The 20,273-nt window shown below is 41.6% G+C and overlaps 1 protein-coding gene across 1 annotated transcript in view; it reads left to right on the top strand.

The window, feature by feature from the left end:
- Positions 1-11,666, top strand: part of sema3bl (sema domain, immunoglobulin domain (Ig), short basic domain, secreted, (semaphorin) 3bl) — a 137,352-nt gene extending 125,686 nt beyond the window's left edge. Inside the window, exons 15-16 of the mRNA XM_034696071.1 lie at positions 3,538-3,668; positions 10,120-11,666. Of these exons, the coding sequence (XP_034551962.1) occupies positions 3,538-3,668; positions 10,120-10,632 (644 nt within the window). The 3' untranslated portion in view covers positions 10,633-11,666. The remainder of the gene's footprint in view (positions 1-3,537; positions 3,669-10,119) is intronic.
- Positions 11,667-20,273: the final 8,607 nt, after the last annotated feature.

Raw genomic sequence — 20,273 nt, 5'->3', positions numbered from 1 at the left:
GGGATTAAGATCTGGGGAGATTCCTGGCCAAGGGCCCAAAATCTTAATGTTTTGTTCCCCGAGCCATTTTGTTATGACTTTTGCTTTATGGCAAGGTGCTCCATCATGCTGGAAAAGGCATTCTTCATCACCAAACTGCCCTTGGATGGTTGGGAGAAGTTGCTCTCGGAGGACGTTCTGGTACCATTCTTTATTCATGGCTGTGTTTTTAGGCAAGATTGTGAGAGAGCCCACTCCCTTGACCGAAAAGCAACCCCACACATGAATGGTCTCAGGATGCTTCACTGTTGGCAAGAGACAGGACTGATGGTAGCGCTCACCTCGTCTTCTCCGAACAAGCCTTCCTCCAGATGCCCCAAACAATCGGAAAGGGGATTCATCAGAGAAAATTACTTTACCCCAGTCCTCAGCAGTCCAGTCCCTGTACCTTCTGCAGAATATCAGTCTGTCCCTGATGTTTTTACTGGAGAGAAGTGGCTTCTTTGCTGCCCTCCTTGACACCAGGCCTTCCTCCAAAAGTCTTCGCCTCACTGTGCGTGCAGATGCACTCACACCTGCCTGCTGCCATTCCTGAGCAAGCTCTACGCTGGTGGTGGCCCGATCCCGCAGCTGTAACACCTTCAGGAGACGGTCCTGGCGCTTGCTGGACTTTCTTGGGCGCCCTGGAGCCTGTTTGGCAACAATTGAACCTCTCTCCTTGAAGTTCTTGATAATTCGATAGACGGTTGACTGAGGTGCAATCTTACTCGCTGCTATAAACTTCCCTGTTAGGCCCTTTTTGTGCAATGCAATGATGGCTGCATGTGTTTCCTTGCAGGTAACCATGGCTAACAGATGAGGAACAATGGTGTCATGCACCATCTTCCTTTTAAAGTGTCCAGTCACTCAATCATGACAGATTGATCGCCAGCCTTGTCCTCATCAACACCCACACCTGTGTTAATGTGTGTGACACCTGTGTGTCATTGAAATGATGTTAGCTGGTCCTTTTGTGGCAGGGCTGAAATGCAGTGGAAATGTGTTTTTGGTGATAAAGTTCATTTTCAAGGCAAAGAGGGACTTTGCAATTAATTGCAGTTGAGCTGATCACTCCTCATAACATTCTGGAGTATATGCAAATTGCCATTATAAAAACTGAAGCAGCAGACTGTGAAAATTAATAGTTGTGTCATTCTCAAAACTTTTGGACATGACTGTAGAGTGATGGACACATCAGGGTAAGAAGAGAGTTGGATGAAGTGATGCACCCATCATGCCTCGTGCCTACCGTACAAGTCTGTGGGGGAGGTGTTATGATCAAGCGGCAAACTCTGGTCTCAAACTATGAAGACCATGTGGAAGTGTTATAAACTGCAGTTCATTGAGCATCCGCTTGAGGCTGGCTGCAGAAACACCAGAAACCACGTACACACCCATTCAAAGAAGACGATCTTTGCAGCAGAAATAAACATGTTTACAGCCTGGGTCTACGTAGCTAATTTCTCTATCAGCACACACTGTATGGGGGGGTGAATTTTTTCTAACATGACGGCTCAGAAGATATTAAGATTACAAGTTTTTGCCCAAATAAGGACATGACTGATGTGACTGACAGGTGGGAGCACATAGCTGTTGGCGAGGAGGCTCAAACCCCGCCTCTTTACGTCACACTGTTTTTGATGAGTTCATCATTTCCAATATGGCTCCCGCCGACAATTGGCCTCAAAACAGCACTTCAGAAACACATGGGTGATGTCACGGATACTACGTCCATTATTTATAAAGTCTATGGTTATGATTTGGGGTTGCTGCAGTTGGTCAGGTCTAGGTTCAGCAACGTTATGCACCCAAAGAATGAGGTCAGCTGACTACTTGAGAACTGAACCAGGTCTTTCCATCAATGGAGTTTTTCTTCCCTGATGGAAACGGGCATATTCCAAGATGACAGTGCCTGGATTCATCGGGCTCACATTGTGAATGAGTGGTTCAGGGAGCATGAGACATCATTCACATACGAATCGGCCACCACAGAGTCCAGACCTCAGCCCCATTGAGAATCTTTGGGATGTGCTGAAGAAGACTTTATGCAGCAACTCTCTCATCATGAATACAAGATCTTGGCAGAAAATGAATGCAACTCTGGACAAAAAATAAATGTGACATTGCAGAAGCTTATTGAAACAATGCCATGGTGAATATGTGCCATACTCAAAGCTAAAGGCGGTCCAATGAAATATGAGAGTGTGCAACTTTTTGGAGGGATGGGCAGTGTGTGAACTGTTGCAGCCTTCAATGGTTTGCATTTCAGATTGTAACATTTCTTTATAAGAGAAGAAATATTTGGAATTAAAGTCCTAGAAGAAAAAGATGCTTTCAAAAATAAACTATTCTTCCCTCTTGAGATAGAAACTGTTTTCATGCCTGTACTCTAAATATGGTAGACCAGCAGCCAGTGAGCCACACCATGCATAAACACAACAACCACAGGAAAGAAACACGGTCTATCTTTGCCAAAAGGTTACAGTAATCAGCCCAAGACATGTCTGAGACACACAGACAGGTACAGACAGATGCAGAGGTGGATAAACACTGAAACAAGCATGGCGAGCACTCCAGAAGAATCCATACAAGTACACTACACATATGACATTAAATCTGACCCTGAACAGGAGGAGGCTACTATTGAAGTGTTGCAGCTATGGTTACATCAGCATCTCTTTTAGTGGTGTGTTGAAATTTGATTGTTTACTTATGTGTAACTTCATGTGGTTTGGTCTTGTTGTTGAAGCAGTCGGAGGTGAAGTGGTTGCCAGCTGTAGCTAGTGCATTGTTGTTAAAAATAAACCACTGATTTCTTTGGTCCTCAGATGCTGGGACAGTAAGTACACATTGGTGATGGATTGTTTAACCAACATCAGAGGAGTTTAGTCTTGCTCTAACTTTGGACATATTGACTCTGCAAAAACAGAAGCAAACCATTACGGTGGAGGAGGAAGTGGAATCACTCGAGGAGTGAGTGATTCGAATGGATGTATATGTAAAATCATTCCTGTCGTTACATCACCACAGGAGCCATTTTCAATCAACTTGTAGAAGTTACTTTTTTCCCAGCAAAGTTCAGATTGGGCAACAGTTTTTACAATTTACAGCTTTTACCCAAAACCCTACAAGTGAAAAAGTGAATCGTGGTTAAACTACACAAAGAGAAAGCTGCCTTGTATAGGCAATATGTGTGCATTCAGGGATGGCAAAATATTAACAGTAAATATAACATTGCTAAACATTATGGCGAAAAATTAGGAGAATAGACGAATACATCTTAAGTGGAATGCAAGGATTACTGTAAATGCATCTCACATGCACCTTCATCAATGTGTGAAATTAAGAGGAATCTAAGGCTTACTTTGTGGTTGCTATCTTGCATCTTTCACAAATTGTGCAACAAGTGGACATCAAGGGAATCTCAAATATAGCCTTGTACTTTTGTAGAGTTCTGCTCTATGATGCACATAAAAACATGAATGTTTCACTCTTTCATTTGATTCCTTTTTCAAGCAGAAGACCTCGATGTTACAGAAGACAGGGTTGTGTACGGGACGGAGAACAACAGCACCTTCCTGGAGTGTGTTCCTCGCTCTCCACAAGCTACTGTTACCTGGCTCATCCAACGTGACAACCACAAGGAGGAGGTGAGATGACGAGTTAATCTATGTCAGTTGAAAAATATAAACATTCCAGCTAGGGATGCAAATTTTAAGTATTCTTCGTGATGAATCTTTGGAAATGTTAACGTTCAATTATCGATTAATCATTACATTTTTTTTACTTTTTCGATGTCAAAAACAATGCCAAATGTGTTTTTCCACTACATCAAAATTTCCTTAGCTACACAATGTATATAACTGATGGTATTGAATAGCTACGGATCATATTGAGGCATAAAAAAATGTTAAACATGCTGAATATTGGGGCGGCAGAAGCTCAGTCCATAGGGACTTGGCTTGGGAACCGAAGGTTCGCCGGTTCAAGTCCCAGTATGGACGAAGTTTGGCAAGTGGACTGGTGGCTGGAGAGGTGCTGGTTCACTTGCCTGGGCACTGCCAAGGTGCCCTTGAGCAAGGCACCGAACCCCCAACTGCTCGGGGTGCGCCGGTTGATGGTAGTATCCTCACTCTGACATCTCTTCCTAAGCATGTTCACTGCATGTGTGTGCATTTGTATGTATATACCAAAACTGTATGTGTAGCATGTCCAAAAAATAGCATGAGTGAAAAAATTGAATTTCCCCCCTGGGGATTAATAAAGTACCTTTCTTCAAGAATATCAATGTGTGGAGCAGGCTCATAATCTCTGCGGACATACAGTCATAAAAGTGAAGGATTGGACTTCAACTAGGGAACTGAACAGAAACTTACTTCAGACTCAGTGTCCAGTTTTCTGTCTACTCGTTCTTATTGAGAAAAATAAACATGTGAACGAGGTCAGATGTCAGCCGGGAGTGCAACCGGCTCATAATCAGGCAGCAGAGAAAATAAGCACTCGTGGAGACCTGGCGCACAGCTGAGCAACACCTTTAGAATCAGAATCAGAATCAGAATCAGAATCAGCTTTATTGGCCAGGTGTGCTTGAACACACAAGGAATTTGACTTTAGTAAACTGTGCTCTCTTTGTACAAGGCATAAGAATAAGACCTATAAATAAAAATAAAATAAAAATAACAATAACATCAGCTATAAATACAAAAGAACAACAAATAGGCTTGACTAATATGTACAGGCTAAAATAATATTACTTTCTTGCCTGTACTTGATTATGGCGATGTTGTGTATATGTGTGCTTCATCCAGCTGCCTACAGACCTTGGTTCCGGTCTACCACTGTGCTCTGAGGTTTATCACTGGTTGTAGGCGCCTCACCCACCACTGCGAATTGTACGCTAAAGCTGGCATGCCTTCCTTAAATGTAAGGAGATATACACACTGGATGACTCTGGTTTATAAGGCTCTTCTTGGCTTGGCTCCTACTTATTTATGCACTTTTCTCCAGAGAACTGGAAGCCGTTATGCCCTACGATCAAATGACATTTTGCATCTTTCTACTCCTCGTGTTCGAACTGAAACGGGAAAAAAAGCATTCAGTTTCTCTGCCCCCTCTGCTTGGAATGCCCTCCAATCTGAACTGAAACTGTCAGCATTTGTTTCATTGGAAGCTTTCCGCTCTATCTTAAGAAAACGACAACGGAAATCCTTCCACAGTGCCTGTGTTCTTAAATTGTAACTGTAAAATAACTTCTGCACTTTATTTTATCAAATTGCTTGTATTTTATATTTTAATGTTTGTTGTCATTGTTATCTGTCTGTTTTATTTACTATGAAGTGTGTTGCTGCCTCTCTTGGCCAGGTCACCCTTGCGAAAGAGGTCTCGATCTCAATGGGTCTTTTATCTGATTAAATAAAGGTTAAATAAAAAAATAAGATAATATGATAAAGTGCAGTGGTGACTAGCAGAGGTAGTTTTACATTATAAAAATAGTAGTTAAATAATACAAAAAATAGAAATATGGAATTCTGCTTGGAGAATTGTTGCATTGTGTATCTACATGTATATTTACAGAGAGTATTTATCTGACAGGTATGACACTGTTATGGTTTAGTGTTCATCAGAGTGACAGCCTGGGGGAAGAAACTGTTCTTATGGCGGGTTGTTTTGGCTCACAGTGATCTGTAGCGCCTGCCAGAGGGGAGGAGTTTGAAGAATTTGTGTCCAGGGTGTGAGGGGTCAGCGGTGATGGGGACCGGTACAAGTCCTAGATGGGGGGCAGGTCGAAACCGATGATTTTTTCTGCAGTCAGCTGATCGAAATCACATTGAAACCTGCTTTAAACATAAAACACCTCCCTGATAGCTGAACCAAATATGAGACCACATGATGTTTGTTCCACATGATAGAAAACTGAAACAAAAAAAACATGTTTGAGGATGTTTTTAACAATCAATTAATCAATACTCTCTTAATTTTTAACATCCCTAATCCTGATCTATCTCAATGTATCTGTGATAAAGGGAAGGAAGGGAAGCATTTGCTGTAAGATGGGGGAAGGAGACATAGTTGTGCCAATGGTGGCTTGAGTCTCTACCTTTAAAAGTGAGCTTTAAGTGTGAATTTGGCACGTGCTTGACACATTTGACAGCCATTCGGCATATGGCTGAAATTAAGCAGTTACATTTCAAAGGAAAACGCACAGCCACTCATTCTCTTAGATAAACAGGGAATTCCTTTCAAACCTTGACCACATGCCACTGAAAGCTGAAGTGTCACTTAAAGTCTGCCGGTTGCTCCGACTTAAACATGGTGTAGCAAAGTACTTAGAAAATTACATCGCTGTGTTTATCCACACCCACAGTAATCATTCATTTGTTTGAGGATATGTGTCTCCAAGCTTAGCCGAAAGCCTCGGCCAGCCGTGTAAGTATTAAAGCATTACCACCCCTCTCCGTTTCCTTGCAAATAAACATTTGGCTGCCAATCTAGCAGGCGAGGCTGCTGTGTTTGTGTTGGCGTGGAGGGATGGTTGGACAAGCAGAGGGATGGAATCTGAAAAAGAGGAAGGATCAGGAGGTGTATAGAGAGAAAAAAGAGGTAAAACTGAAGAAAGAAAAACCTGGTGGAGACAGGAGAAGGTATGAAAAAGAAAGGAAAGCAAAAGTAAAAACTAACAGTGAGTGGATTTCATGGTGCATTCTTGCTGTTGAATTTCAGGCTGAGAAAACAGCACAAAGAGCCCTTTACTCCCTCTTTCCTTTCTCACGCATAGAAGTGGATTACATGCTCTTTACTCCCTGATTCCTTTTTAAAGTGTTTGTTTCAGCCAGATGAATTAGTTCACTCATTGCTGCGCACCAAGTGTCAAATATAACCAGCTGTTTTTCTTTTATACATTGCAAAAACAAATGATCAGTCCAATCTAAGACAAATGGCATGCTTTTACCACCAAATTAAGATATCCTCCTCTGTGCATCTTCTCATACATCCCCCCAAAACTGTGAGGCTGTGTAAAATGCTGATAAAAACAAAATGTGATGGTTTGCAAATCCTTTAAATCCTGTATTCAATCACAATAATCCAAAAACAACATGAAATATTGAAACTGAAAAATGTTGTTTATGAAAAATATAAGCTTGTTTATAATTTGATGCCAGCAACTAATTTAATAAATGTTGGGACAGGGACAAGAAAATACTTAAAAGTTGTGTAATGCTTAAAAAAGACCTGAAGGAGAATCTCCATGCTTGTTAGGTTAATTTGCAACGTTGGTGTAATTTGGTACAAAATAGCATTTCAGAGAGGCTGAGTCTCTCAGGAGTAAAGATAGAAAGAGGTTAACCACTCTGTGAGAGACCGGGTGAGCAAGTGGTTCAATAGTTGCACAATAATGTTCTTCAGTATGACACTGCAACGGCTAGGGGGTTTCATTATCTGCAATACTGCAATATCTAATACAATTAAAAGGTTCAGTGAATCTGGAGAAGTCACTGTGTAAAAGGGACAAAGCCAAAAACCATTACTGGATGGTCAGTATCTTTGGGCTCTCAGTGCCATTGCTTTAAGGCTGATTGAACCTTCTGCGTCGCCCCTATGCAGCAGTGGTCCACGCGGACATGAGCACCACATACTTGTGCGTCGATGCAATCCTCAGCAGAAATGCTTTAGGGCAGTGTGGTCTCTCTGATAGCCTGATAGTCCACGTTGATTCTACAGGTAGTTACATTTTGGAGGAGGTGTATGTCAGCTACGTGTGTAGTCCTCTGCGTAGGTACAGAAGCTACGTGGACCCCCGGCGTAGGCTTCATCGTCGATTCAACGCAGAAGTATAAATCAGCAAAAACAGATTTGACTGTAGTGGAAACAACTGCATTGGCTCAAAATCATTTTGAAAAACTATTGATTGTGTACAGTTTGTTGCTGCATCCACAAATGCAAGATGAAACTGTCCCATGCAAAGAGCAAACCTTCTATTCATTGCTGCTTCCTGATTGTCTTGCTCCATGTATTTTATGTCCATGGACACTTTCTCCAAAACTGTCATATCATGTCCTTATGTTGCTTTTAGTCATTTTTAATCGTATGGTACTATTTGTACTTTTCTTTTCTTCTCTTTGTTGTTTGTTTGTTTGTTTGTATGTTTGTGTTTTGGTTTCTCCTCTACCTTCTTACTTTGATTTTATTTTACTCAATTGTATCTTTGTTTAATCTTGATAATTTTAGGGAGCCTTTTTAACATCTGGCAAGGGACTACGGATGTAAACTAGCCTTTTGGCTAACTCTGGCATATTTACAGAAATGTTAACTAATATGCATGGTCCTTTTAAATAATAAATACATTTAAAAAAAAATTATATAAACATGATCCAGCAGTCGCCAGCTCTTTTGGAACATGATTGATAAGTTTCATAAACAATAAAATATTTCAGTGCTAACATTTAATGTTTTGTCTTTGCACTGTTTTCAACTGAATACAAGATTCTTATGATACGCAAATCTCAGTCCCTCCAGGAAGTTGCGATTTCGCGATCGCAACTATCAACGCAAATTCAACCAATCAGCGCGATTTTTCCGCGGCCAATTATCTTAATCTCAGCCCCTGTACGTCATCGGTTTTGTCATCAATTTGACTTCATTGGAACATAAACGTAAGTCCTCACTTGATCGGCACTTTTCAACAATAAAACACGCAGAGAGAATGGGTGAAAAGAGAGGACAGCAGGCAGGACAAGTGACGATGACAACGTTGTTATTTATAGATACTAGAGTAATTATTTGAGGGCCACAGTGTTAGCTTGCTCTCTACCTGCAGCAGGTGTGCCTTATGGACCAGCTCTCCTCACCTCCATGCATCTGTCTCATCTTCATTGATGATTTTTACCCCCGGTGTTAGTAATGTTTGATACCACCGATTTCCTTTCCGATCCGATACTGTGTAAAATTCAGGCTGGTATCGGCGATACCGATCCGATACCGATACTTTGTGAAAATACACCTATTGTATCTGGTAAATCTAAAAAAAGTAGTGTATTTCTGAGTTATTTTTTTATTTATTTTAAACTTGTAAGTATATCGAGGTAGCGGCCTCATTTACGATATAGTCGAGCTGATACAACAACAGAAAAAACAAACAGAGGACACAATCATATGAAATATGTGAAAATGGTGTTTTAAACACAAACAAAATAGAATATAAGTAAAACAATAAAACAATTACAATAAATAATTGTTTTATTATTAAGAACTAGAACTAGTAGTTCCCACCAACCGCGTATCATTTAGACAAGATCTCAATGGTTTAGTTACTTTCCACTGTGTTCCTGTTAATGATATACACTGTCTCAAATGATTGAAGTATCACAAGTATCGATATTTTGATTTGAGAATCGATTTTAGAGCATAAAGATCTGGTATCGGAAGTATCGATATTTCAGTATCGATCCGCACATCACTACCCGGTGTGCGTTAGTGACAAAGACACAACTGGGGACGTCTGTTTACTATTTGAGGTTTGACGTTTTTGCCGCTATTACGGTAAAAAGCTCCGGGTCTACAGCTTGATTTAATCCAGTTTGGTGAAACATCAGACACATTCAGTAAGGTTCGATCAACTCCTTGTCATCAAAGATTCAGATTCGTTTCAGAGTGCCGTGAACTGACTGTCTGTGCCTCTGTCACTGCGAGGTGCATTCAGGGACCGTCATAAATGTGCAATACGGTCCTTTCATGGCAATTTTCTGAGAATCAAGAGAATCAAAATACAGTCACAGTGGCCACATCAAGAATGTTTTCTAAAAACAACTATTATTTAGTGTATTTACTTGCCCCTGAGATGTTATTGGGGGAAAAAAGAAAAAAAAACGCAACTTTCACCGCAATTTTTTCAAAAAGCTGTCGCAAATTCAGGCTTTTTGGGCCGCAACAATCACAAAAAAATCCCTGGAAATCCTGGAGGGACTGAAATCTTTTGATTTTGTTTGTAATCAACATTTGACACAGCACACTAGCTTTTTTGAATTTGGGGATGCAGAACTGTTGTAATTTGTTGTTTTATCTTTTATAACAGTGAATAATAACCTCAATCTTTGCCTCTTGTAGGTGAAGCTGGACGATCGTGTGATGTCAACCGAGCAGGGCCTCCTGTTCCGCCATCTCTTCCGCCAGGACGAAGGCGTGTACATCTGTCGCTCTAGAGAGCACGGCTTCACACAGACCCTAGCCCGCCTTACCCTTGAAGTCCTCCAGGGGGACACTGTGGACGAGCTCATGGCACGTGACAACATGGCCGGCCTCTCTGAGTCGTTCAAAGACCGGTCCACAGGGAGCTACAGGGCTTGGATGCCTTGTGCTGCATACAGCAGGGGGTCATCAAACCAAATGGGTCAGTCCCGCACATGGTTCAAGGACATCATGCAGCTGATCGGCCCGTCCAACCTGCCGCACGTGGAGGAATACTGCGAGAGGATGTGGTGCAATGACAAGCTGAGGAGGAAACACAAGAGCATGCTGGAGAAGTATCGGCAGGCGCAGGAGAGTGCCAGGAAGGCTCGTAGCAAGAGCTCCGGGGAACGGAACCGGACACCCAGGGATCTGAGCGCATGGGACGAGTAACAAAGAGAGCAGAAAGGGAAGCAAAGGAAACAGAAAGAGACTTTACAGGACAAGATATGAAAAAAAGAGTCAGGACCATCATAAAATCCTCATGGTCAGAACTTTCTGACTCACATTTGAGAGAATGAGCATCAAAACGTTGTCTACTCTTGCCACAGGAGGGATTCTGTGAAATGTTGTGAACCTTTGCTTGTATATAAAGGTGAGATTCTGGGGTTTGGATCTGAGCATACCACCCAGAACGACAGTGTTCAGTTGCCTGGTGAGACTTCACAGACATAGACTGCTGCTGAACTGAACTGTTTGCTGTTGATGTAATTGTGTTGATAAAAAACAGACAATCTTACAAATACTCTTAGAGGATGCTTGTTTGACGATTCTGACTACAAAGGACTCTTTCCCTCTCACACCTAACCCGAACCCTTGTATTCATTTAAAAAAAAAGCTATTTACACGACATTCCCATCCAAAACTTTTGAAACTTCTCAAACTTCATGATGTATGTATGCATGCTTATGACTGACTTTACAGACAGTCTCATCGTTTCGGGCCAGACAAATGTGAATTGTTGAACACTTTCTGTTTATGTTGTGTTCCAAAAGTGGGAGTGATTCTAGGTCTTTAAACCCTGAGTGGTGAGCCTGTTGAGGAAAAGGTCAACTCCCAGCACGAAATTAACCCTAAGTAACTTGAATATTTGCCGATTGGTTGATTGGGAGGACAATATTTTTATGGTAAATTGCAAGACTTGCAACAAACACCTCTCACCAAGGAGTCCTCAATCTCTCAATGCTACATTATCTGCTGTTTGGCTAGCATCTTTTAAGCCTTCGTGTCTGCAGGGCATTGCAAAACATTTAAAAATGTATGAATTTCTTTAGGGGGGAGTGCAGAGTTGGAAGTTTCTCTCAACGCACACCCAATTCTTCATGGTTCAAAAACACCTATCAAGTCTTTGATGAACAGTGTGGGGCTCCAAAAAGAGGAACATAAGATTTTATACTCTTTGCATATGTACAAAACCAGTCAAAAGTTTGGACACACCTTCTCATTCAATGGGTTTCATTTATTTGTATAAATTTCAACATTGTAGTTTATCACTGAAGACATAAAAATTGTGAAATAATCTGGTTTTGCCATAATCTGGATTACAACAGTAGTCAAATAGGACTATCCATTGTGTACTAACCCTACCTCTGAACAACACAACTGATGATCTCAAACACATTAAGAAGGCAAGTCATTCTACAAATGAACTCTTGACAAGGCTCATGTTCATTAGAAACCATTCCAGGAGACCACTTCATGAAGCAGACTGAGAGAATACCAAGAGTGTGCAAAGCTGTCATGAAGGAAAAAGGGGGCTACTTTACAGAATCTAAAATATAAAACAGATTCTGCTTTGTTTAACACTTTTTTGTTCATTCAATAATTCCATATATGTTCTTTCATAGTTTTGATGTCTTCAGTATTAATCTACAGTGTTTACAATCATTACAATAAATACAAACCCTTGAATGAGAGGTGGTTTCCAAACTTTTGACTCGTAGTGTACACAAAATATTGCCATATCTGACACACATGTACAGGTTTACTAACTCTCCATTTGTTTTCTACTCTACCATGTTGGACAGAGTCACTCACTGCTATCACTGGATTCCTCTCCCTCCTACTTTGTATCTAAAGCTTCAGGTGTCATATTTTTATCCACACATAGCATTTCAGCTCAAGACATAACTGACTTTACAGTTCACAGAAGCTATAGTGATTGTATTTAAGAGGCACATGCAGCCAATGAACACCAGCTTAGACGCTTACTGTCACAGATCTTGCCAGTGCACAAAGACAAAGTGGGATTTTGGTTGTGTATACACACTCTCTCCCAAAAAGCTCACTCCTGCTCGACGGGATAATGAACATATAAGCTTAACTTGCTCGAACTGACCATGAGACGATTGTTGATGGTTCAACAGACTTAAGGCACATTGCTTTATTTAACAGCTGTGGGGTAAACTTTCCATTGAACACCGGCTACAGATCATAATGTTCCCTTCAGTTCACGGACCCTTACAGAGATGTCTCACAGGGGCTTATGGTCATGCTTCTGGGTACATACCGTTACACCTCATGTACCTGATGGCCTCAGTAAAGCTCTGCTTCCCTTAGTTGGTGATCCCTGTTCTCCTACACTCAATAAAAACGGAGTCTGTGGTCTCATCTCCTAATACATTTTTGATTGATTTATATTGCTTTGACAATTTTATTGTTCCAGTTATATCACATTTTCAGCCTAAAGCAAGATATTCAAAGTTTGGTTTGGTTAGTGGCCAGCTGTCATAAACCGGCCTTTAAAGGAGAAATCACATACCTGACCTCTCTGTGCTAACCCTGCCTCACACTTATAACATCCCCTGAACTCATTTGTGCTCTCGCTTTGGGAACGAGCTGCCCCTATAGGGAACTGTGACAATGGATGGAACAATGGAAGGGGTCAGCTGTACTTTTCCTCTTGTGCTGTCTGCTTTGTAAACACTGGTTTTAAGACGGTTCATGGTTTTAATACATGATAATCCACGTTATTATTGTCTTCAGGTTTGTTGTTAAAACATAACTGAGGGTTAAAAAGTCAAAGACAGAAACAGGTGGAGAGGAGAGGGAAGGGTTGGAATATTTAAGGTGGATCAGAGGAGTTTGGGGAATGAGGTTGACGAAGAAAAATAGAGGGGGAAAAGGTGGATGTCAGAAAAGTGTAATGGCTCCAGTGAAGAATTGATGCCAAGCTGTAACAAATTATGGACATCCAGTGGAGAGCTGTGTAATTTCCTGGGTGAGAAGTTGCCAGATTTGAACATGTCAAGTATACATCTTCAAACTTGTTACCTGTACATCTCTGTGCCTCAGAAAAGTTGAGATCTTTCACTTTGAGCAAATACATGCTGGTGTTTAAAACAGGGTTAGGGTTAGGGCTCCAAGATAATCCAGCCGATGCTGGACCAGATTTCCCCACCTTCCAACAAAAGCCAACAAAGTCACAATGTTTTTTTTTAAAGTTATGACAGCTGAAGAGAGACAAGAACTGTGGGGAGTAGAGAGTGAGGGAAGACATGCAGCAAATGGTCGCGGCCGGGAGTTGAACCAGTGACTTCTGCGACGAGGACTATAGCCTCTGTATTTGGGGCGTGCGCTTAGACTGCTTGGTCAACGGCACCCCACAAAGTCATGAGCTTTGATGGTTCTTAAGATTATCTTGTCTGATTTTCCTGTGGTATCAGGCATGCTGAGAGTGACTTTTGTGCCCCTGATCTGCCAGGAAGAGTATTACAGCTGCACTGATTTGAAATCATAAACATTAAACTTGTTCATATTTAAGAAGGGTGGAATCCCCTGGACAGCTGAATATGCACTCAATGGGTTGTCACGTACACTACCAGTCAAAAGTTTGGACACACCTTCTCATTCAATGGTTTTTATTTATTTGAATTATTTTCAACATTGTAGATTAATACTGAAGACATCAAAACTATGAAATAATCTGGTTTTGCCATAAACTGGATTACAACAGTAGTCAAATAGGGCTATCCATTGTGTACTAACCCTACCTCTGAACAACACAACTGATGGTCTCAAACACATTAAGAAGGCAAGTCATTCTACAAATGAACTCTTGACAAGGCTCATGTTAATTAGAAACCATTCCAGGAGACCACTTCATGAAGCAGACTGAGATAATACCAAGAGTGTGCAAAGCTGTCATGAAGGAAAAAGGGGGTTACTTTACAGAATCTAAAATATAAAACAGATTCTGCTTTGTTTAACATTTTATTCTTCATTCAATAATACCATATATGTTCTTTCATAGTTTTGATGTCTTCAGTATTAATCTACAGTGTTTACAATCATGACAATAAATACAAACCCTTGAATGAGAAGGTGTGTCCAAACTTTTGACTGGTAGTGTAAAACCAAGCAATAGCTTATTGGAAAGCAAGCTGACGGAAGAATTAGCTCAAGAAAGCAGCCACGGTCACAGATACCACAACCAAACTGCTGAGAATAGTTGCAGAACAGAAGTTGTGACCTAAATGGGTGTACCAAGTAACTGAGCAGCTAGTGACATTTAGCTTGACAACCATCCATCATCCGCCATGTTTGTTTCCCTTAAAGTCACTTTCTGCAAGAGATTTGGCAAGATTTCCAGTTTTGAGAGTGTGGACTAAGGACTAAACTGTTAAATCTAACATTATTTGTTTGTGATATGTAGGGTCGCTCACGTTTTCAACATCTGTTAAGATATTTAAAACCTTTGGCATTTGGCCTGGCTTAAGTGGTGATATCATCAGGATGTGGAGAGCCGCTCATTCAAAAATACAATCAGCTGCACGAAAATGACTCTTGGTTGCCAAATAACTGAGCACCTCTAACATGGCTGCAATGTGAAATCTGGGTAATATGGGTAATAATAATAATCCCATATGGAAAAGCGGTCAATCTATTTTGGGAGGCCTCATTGTTTAAAATTAGCCAGGAAGCAACTCAGACGCCCGTGAACTTGGTGACCTGTTTGTAACCTTGGTGGCGTGTGAATGGCTTCTCTCTGGACAAATGAAACGAGTTGAGGAGTGGAGATTATTTTTGAAAAGGTACTATAAAAGCATCTTGTGAATCCTGTATTTGCAATTAATAATCTATGTGAACCCCGTTTTCCATCAGTTTATCAAAGTGAGTATCACAAATGGTGACATATTTATTCCCAGTTTGTACAGCGCAGCAAAGTTTATTTTCTTAGTTTGAGGAGTTTAAGGTTAGCTGTTAGCTTGCACTTGTCTTGTTTCTGAAAATGTTGCTTCTCATGCATAACTAAACAGAAAGATGATTATAAATGACAGAAGTAGTTTATGTATTAACAAACAGACAGATAGTGGTAGGGTAAAAAAGAAGAGTGTTGAAAGCTTGATTTATTTTGAAAATAACACTCATCCGTAGTTTGTTTTCTCTGTAACAGATTAATGTTTGGTCTTTTTCTGGTCTGTTTTTATATTCAAGTTTGAAAAAAACATGAAATGTCCTGCAAAATAAAATAACTGTGTGTGCTGCAACTTTTGTAACTAAGGTTTTAGACTCACTGTTAAGTTTCAGCTTGTTTGCAACTGTCACATAACATGGACCCGCCAAAATAAAAGCTGACACTTTATTTGCTGGACAGTGTTTGAGACGTAAATGACACAAGACTTCAATGTGGTCAGTTGTTTCTGCTTTTGTATAAATATAGAATTTCCAGTAGCTGATAATAATGTGTATCTCTTCTTAATGTTGGTAACTTCTGCATGTTTAAAACACACATTGCAAAGTCTATAACTGCATTCCAGCTGTTGTAAAGTTGTTAGAATTGCGTATTGCATCATTTTAATTTCTACTCCTGTACTGTTGGTCATTACTTCCTACATTATATCAAAAACATCTGTTGAATTTAGAGAACATCTCTTCTTCTAATGTAGTATTGAATAGTATTTATAACATTTCATGGGCTGTATCATTCGACAAAGACTCCGTCATCAGTGTATGCTTTCAACTTCTGCATAACTGGGGCCCTGTTTCACTCTCCCAACTTCACCTGGTGATTTCACTGATTAGACACTGATTAACTCCACCTGATTGAAGGAACGCTAATCAATAAAATGTGTGCACTGCTTCAGGCAGATCAAAAGTTCAGTCAGTTACAGGAAGGAAGAAATTGCAGTACAACAAATTATCTGCTGTTAAGGAAGACAACAAGTTCAACACACAGTTTTCTCAAAAAACAGGTCCCACTGAAAATAAGGTCATCAAAACAATCAATGTAGAAGCAATGAGAAAAGAATAAAAGATTGACACTAACCTTCGTAGTGCTGTAACATTGTGCAGGCTGAGGGTCTGTGAGAGAGCCTCATGTAAGTGTATCTGATTTATTTAAGTGTCTTCCTGCAATGCATGCTTTGTTCCTGTCCTTGTATGCTATTTAACAGCAATAAAAGTGGTTTTTCTAACATGAATGAAATGATTCCTGATTAGTTTTGGGGAAAAGGGGATTCTTTCTGGTCTTTTTAGGACAAAGTAATGGGGCCACAGGAATAAACGGTCTCAAACAGCAGCTTCCAAATAAGTTAATTAGCAGAATCAGAAATACTTTATTTATCCCGGAGAAATTCAGTCATTAAAGTTGCTCATATACACAATAAGTAAGAATATCAAATAATATTAATAGAAGAAGTAATTAATAAGATATAAATACAAATACAATGAAAATAATGATAATATAAGTATGTGCAGAAGACAGAATAAGCTCTGTAGAAATAAATACATGGTTGAAGTCCCCGGAGATCAGGAAGAGGGCACTCTGGTGGTCTGTCTGGAGATCAGGAAGAGGGCACTCTGGTGGTCTGTCTGGAGATCAGGTAGAGGGCACTCTGGTGGTCTGTCTGGAGATCAGGTAGAGGGCACTCTGGTGGTCTGTCTGGAGATCAGGTAGAGGGCACTCTGGTGGTCTGTCTGGAGATCAGGAAGAGGGTACTCTGGTGGTCTGTCTGGAGATCAGGAAGAGGGTACTCTGATGGTCTGTCTGGAGATCAGGAAGAGGGCACTCTGGTGGTCTGTCTGGAGATCAGGTAGAGGGCACTCTGTCGGTCTGTCTGGAGATCAGGAAGAGGGCACTCTGGTGGTCTGTCTGGAGATCAGGTAGAGGGCACTCTGGTGGTCTGTCTGGAGATCAGGTAGAGGGCACTCTGGTGGTCTGTCTGGAGATCAGGTAGAGGGCACTCTGGTGGTCTGTCTGGAGATCAGGTAGAGGGCACTCTGGTGGTCTGTCTGGAGATCAGGAAGAGGGCACTCTGGTGGTCTGTCTGGAGATCAGGAAGAGGGCACTCTGGTGGTCTGTCTGGAGATCAGGTAGAGGGCACTCTGGTGGTCTGTCTGGAGATCAGGAAGAGGGTACTCTGATGGTCTGTCTGGAGATCAGGAAGAGGGCACTCTGGTGGTCTGTCTGGAGTCTGGCTATGGCAGCGTTGAGAAAATTGGACGCCGTAGTCCGGTTGGCAGAAGGGGGATGTAAACAGCTATCAGTATGACATGTGAGATCTCCCTGTGCAGATAATATGGTCGGAGGTTCACAGCGCTCTCACTGCTATCCCGGTCTGCCAGGACAGTCTAGAAGCCGTCAATGTAGACGTTGTGGTCGGGAATATCCTGATGCAGCCGCATTTCCGTGAAGCACACCATGCTACATTTCTGAAACTCCGTCTGACTCCTGGCTAGTCCTGTTAGCTCATCCATCTTATTAGTCAGAGATCTCACGCTGCCCATGATGAGAGAGGAGAGACCCGGCTTCTATCTCCTCTCCATAAACCTCCGTCTTCTTGATCCAGCCCCCCTCCTCGTAGCTCTGTGTCTCCTCTGCCTCCATGTGTCCTGAATCTTCAGAGTTCTGCAGGAATATCCAGCATTTCGGCCGACGAGCCGGCTGGCTTCAGCTCAACCAGCTGAGCATGAGTAAAAACAAAATAAAGCGGGGTTGCCGGGCAATAGTAATGCGAGTAAAAGTTACAGTTGGTGATTTCATCGTGAAAAACAGTCCACAACTCTCACCAACGGAAGGCCAAAAGAGGTCACAACTTCAACAAACTACCAGAGAAAAATCCGAGGAAGTTTGATGAAGAAAGAGAAGAAAAATAAGAAAGAAGAATGAACGAAGAGGAGCGACTCTAACAGGCTGCATGCACGGTTATAAACTAAAGGTTTAAGCACACTGAAACCAAGACATGCTCTTTTCAATACTGCAACATGCAACAAGGCTGTTTGGTGTTTAATGTCAGGATATAATGACTGCTCCATTTCCCAAGTTCTAACAAGTTCTTTGCTAAAGGTCAAAGATAAACAACGACCAAGAACTACAAATATTTTAACTCAGCATGGCTGTAGAAAAAAAGGCCAGTATTAAACATCTCCATGCAGGCACAGTATGTATCAGTACAAGAGTTCTGGTATTCATATTGGCGTGCATGATTAGAGATTTACAGACCCAACGTTGGCCCATTACATTACCCGGTTGCTGGGTCTGGCCATGCGTGTGATTGGAGGGTAATTGGGCCATAACATCTGTGGATATGTGCAGTAACAATGACTGCTTGTTGCTTCAGCAAACAGACCATCTCATAAAACCCAAACCTGAAACTGAGACCACTAAACGACTTCACACCCTGACAATTACTGCAACCACAAAAAACATACCAATGCAGGAAACGCGCAGGCACATGATTAGCACACATGGTTAGACGTGCAGACCAACTTCCCAGGATAAAACCTCAGATTCCTTCTTTACTGTCGGGCATAGACTGTGAAAGGAGACTGATACGGGCCCAATTATTCAGCTGCATGACGGATTTGAAGTTGGGCTGTATTTCAGCCTGGTCATGTCTGGTTTGCCGTGCAGTGCACAAAAGGGGCACAATCACCACCCAATCAGCCAGTCCAGCATATAGATCAAATTCTGGCATGTTAGAACTTTGGGCTAGTTGACTGCATCCTTTCACACAGTGAAAGCAGGACCAAGAGCCAATCCCCCAACTTCAGGGCATTCTTTCCTGATTGTACCTGTGCAAATGGTAGCATGTGTATGAAAAACTCTGTCTCCCCAGCAGCCAGTTTATGCAGAGAAAAGCCGCTGCTGGTATTGTTTGCTGTCTATCGGCTTTCAGTAATGTCCATGGAACAGCAAAAATTCAGTCAGTCCTATTTTCATCAAAGGGTTAGTGGATCGTATGGATGTGTCCCTACCAATCTCAAATGATGGCTGAAATGTCCCCAGCAATATTAAGGTTGAAGGGAAAAAAATGCACTTCATGCTGCATACAAAGGGTTAAAGCTTGGGTTGGTAATCAGATTTAGATCCACTTTTTGTTATACTGGTTGAAATGATCTTTATGTCCTGATGGCAATCAATACATGATGTGTTCTTAAAAAATAGGTAAAAAAAAGCTGCTATCTACAGCCGGAGTAAACCTGGGAAAACACCAACCAATCACCGGTTTTGGGTGCCAAAATTTTAAACCAATCAAATCCTGTCCTGTCGTTCTGCCCGCCTCCTGTGCGTACATTTCCCCGGCGTGCACTCCCTCATCCCTGTCCCCTGCCTCTGCTTCCCCTGACTCTATTTACTGCCCCTCTCTCTCGACCTCGGGCCTGTCCCCTCTGACCCGATGAGGTGCTTTGCTCAGGACTGTAGTCCGGATCAGAGTCTAAAAAGCTCTCACCAAGGGGGCTCTGACAAGCAAAAGAATTAATGACATTTAGTAAGTCCTACAGAAAATGTAGATGTACTGTAGCGTCCGTCTGGACGCTGTAGGGATGACGAGCCGATTCGTGAACATGTTTAGTTTTAATAACCGGTCACTGTCGGCCGTGATCACAACAACCAACAAAACAACAATCAATGTTTGACTGAATGAAGAACTTCTCCTCTTGTCTCTCCTCTCTCCAGCTCACACACTCTACACGTCTCCTGATGCCTTCACTGACTGTCAACACTGTAGGAATTAAGAACATCGTCGTTTTGGAGGAGCTCTGAGGGAGGAGGGGTGGGGTTAGACGGAGTCCTGAGGAAATGCTACATT

Source organism: Notolabrus celidotus, chromosome 11 (assembly GCF_009762535.1).
Source record: "Notolabrus celidotus isolate fNotCel1 chromosome 11, fNotCel1.pri, whole genome shotgun sequence".
Lineage (NCBI taxonomy): Eukaryota > Metazoa > Chordata > Actinopteri > Labriformes > Labridae > Notolabrus > Notolabrus celidotus.
Note: the sequence above shows the minus strand (reverse complement) of the source record. Positions and strands in the feature narration are given on the sequence as shown.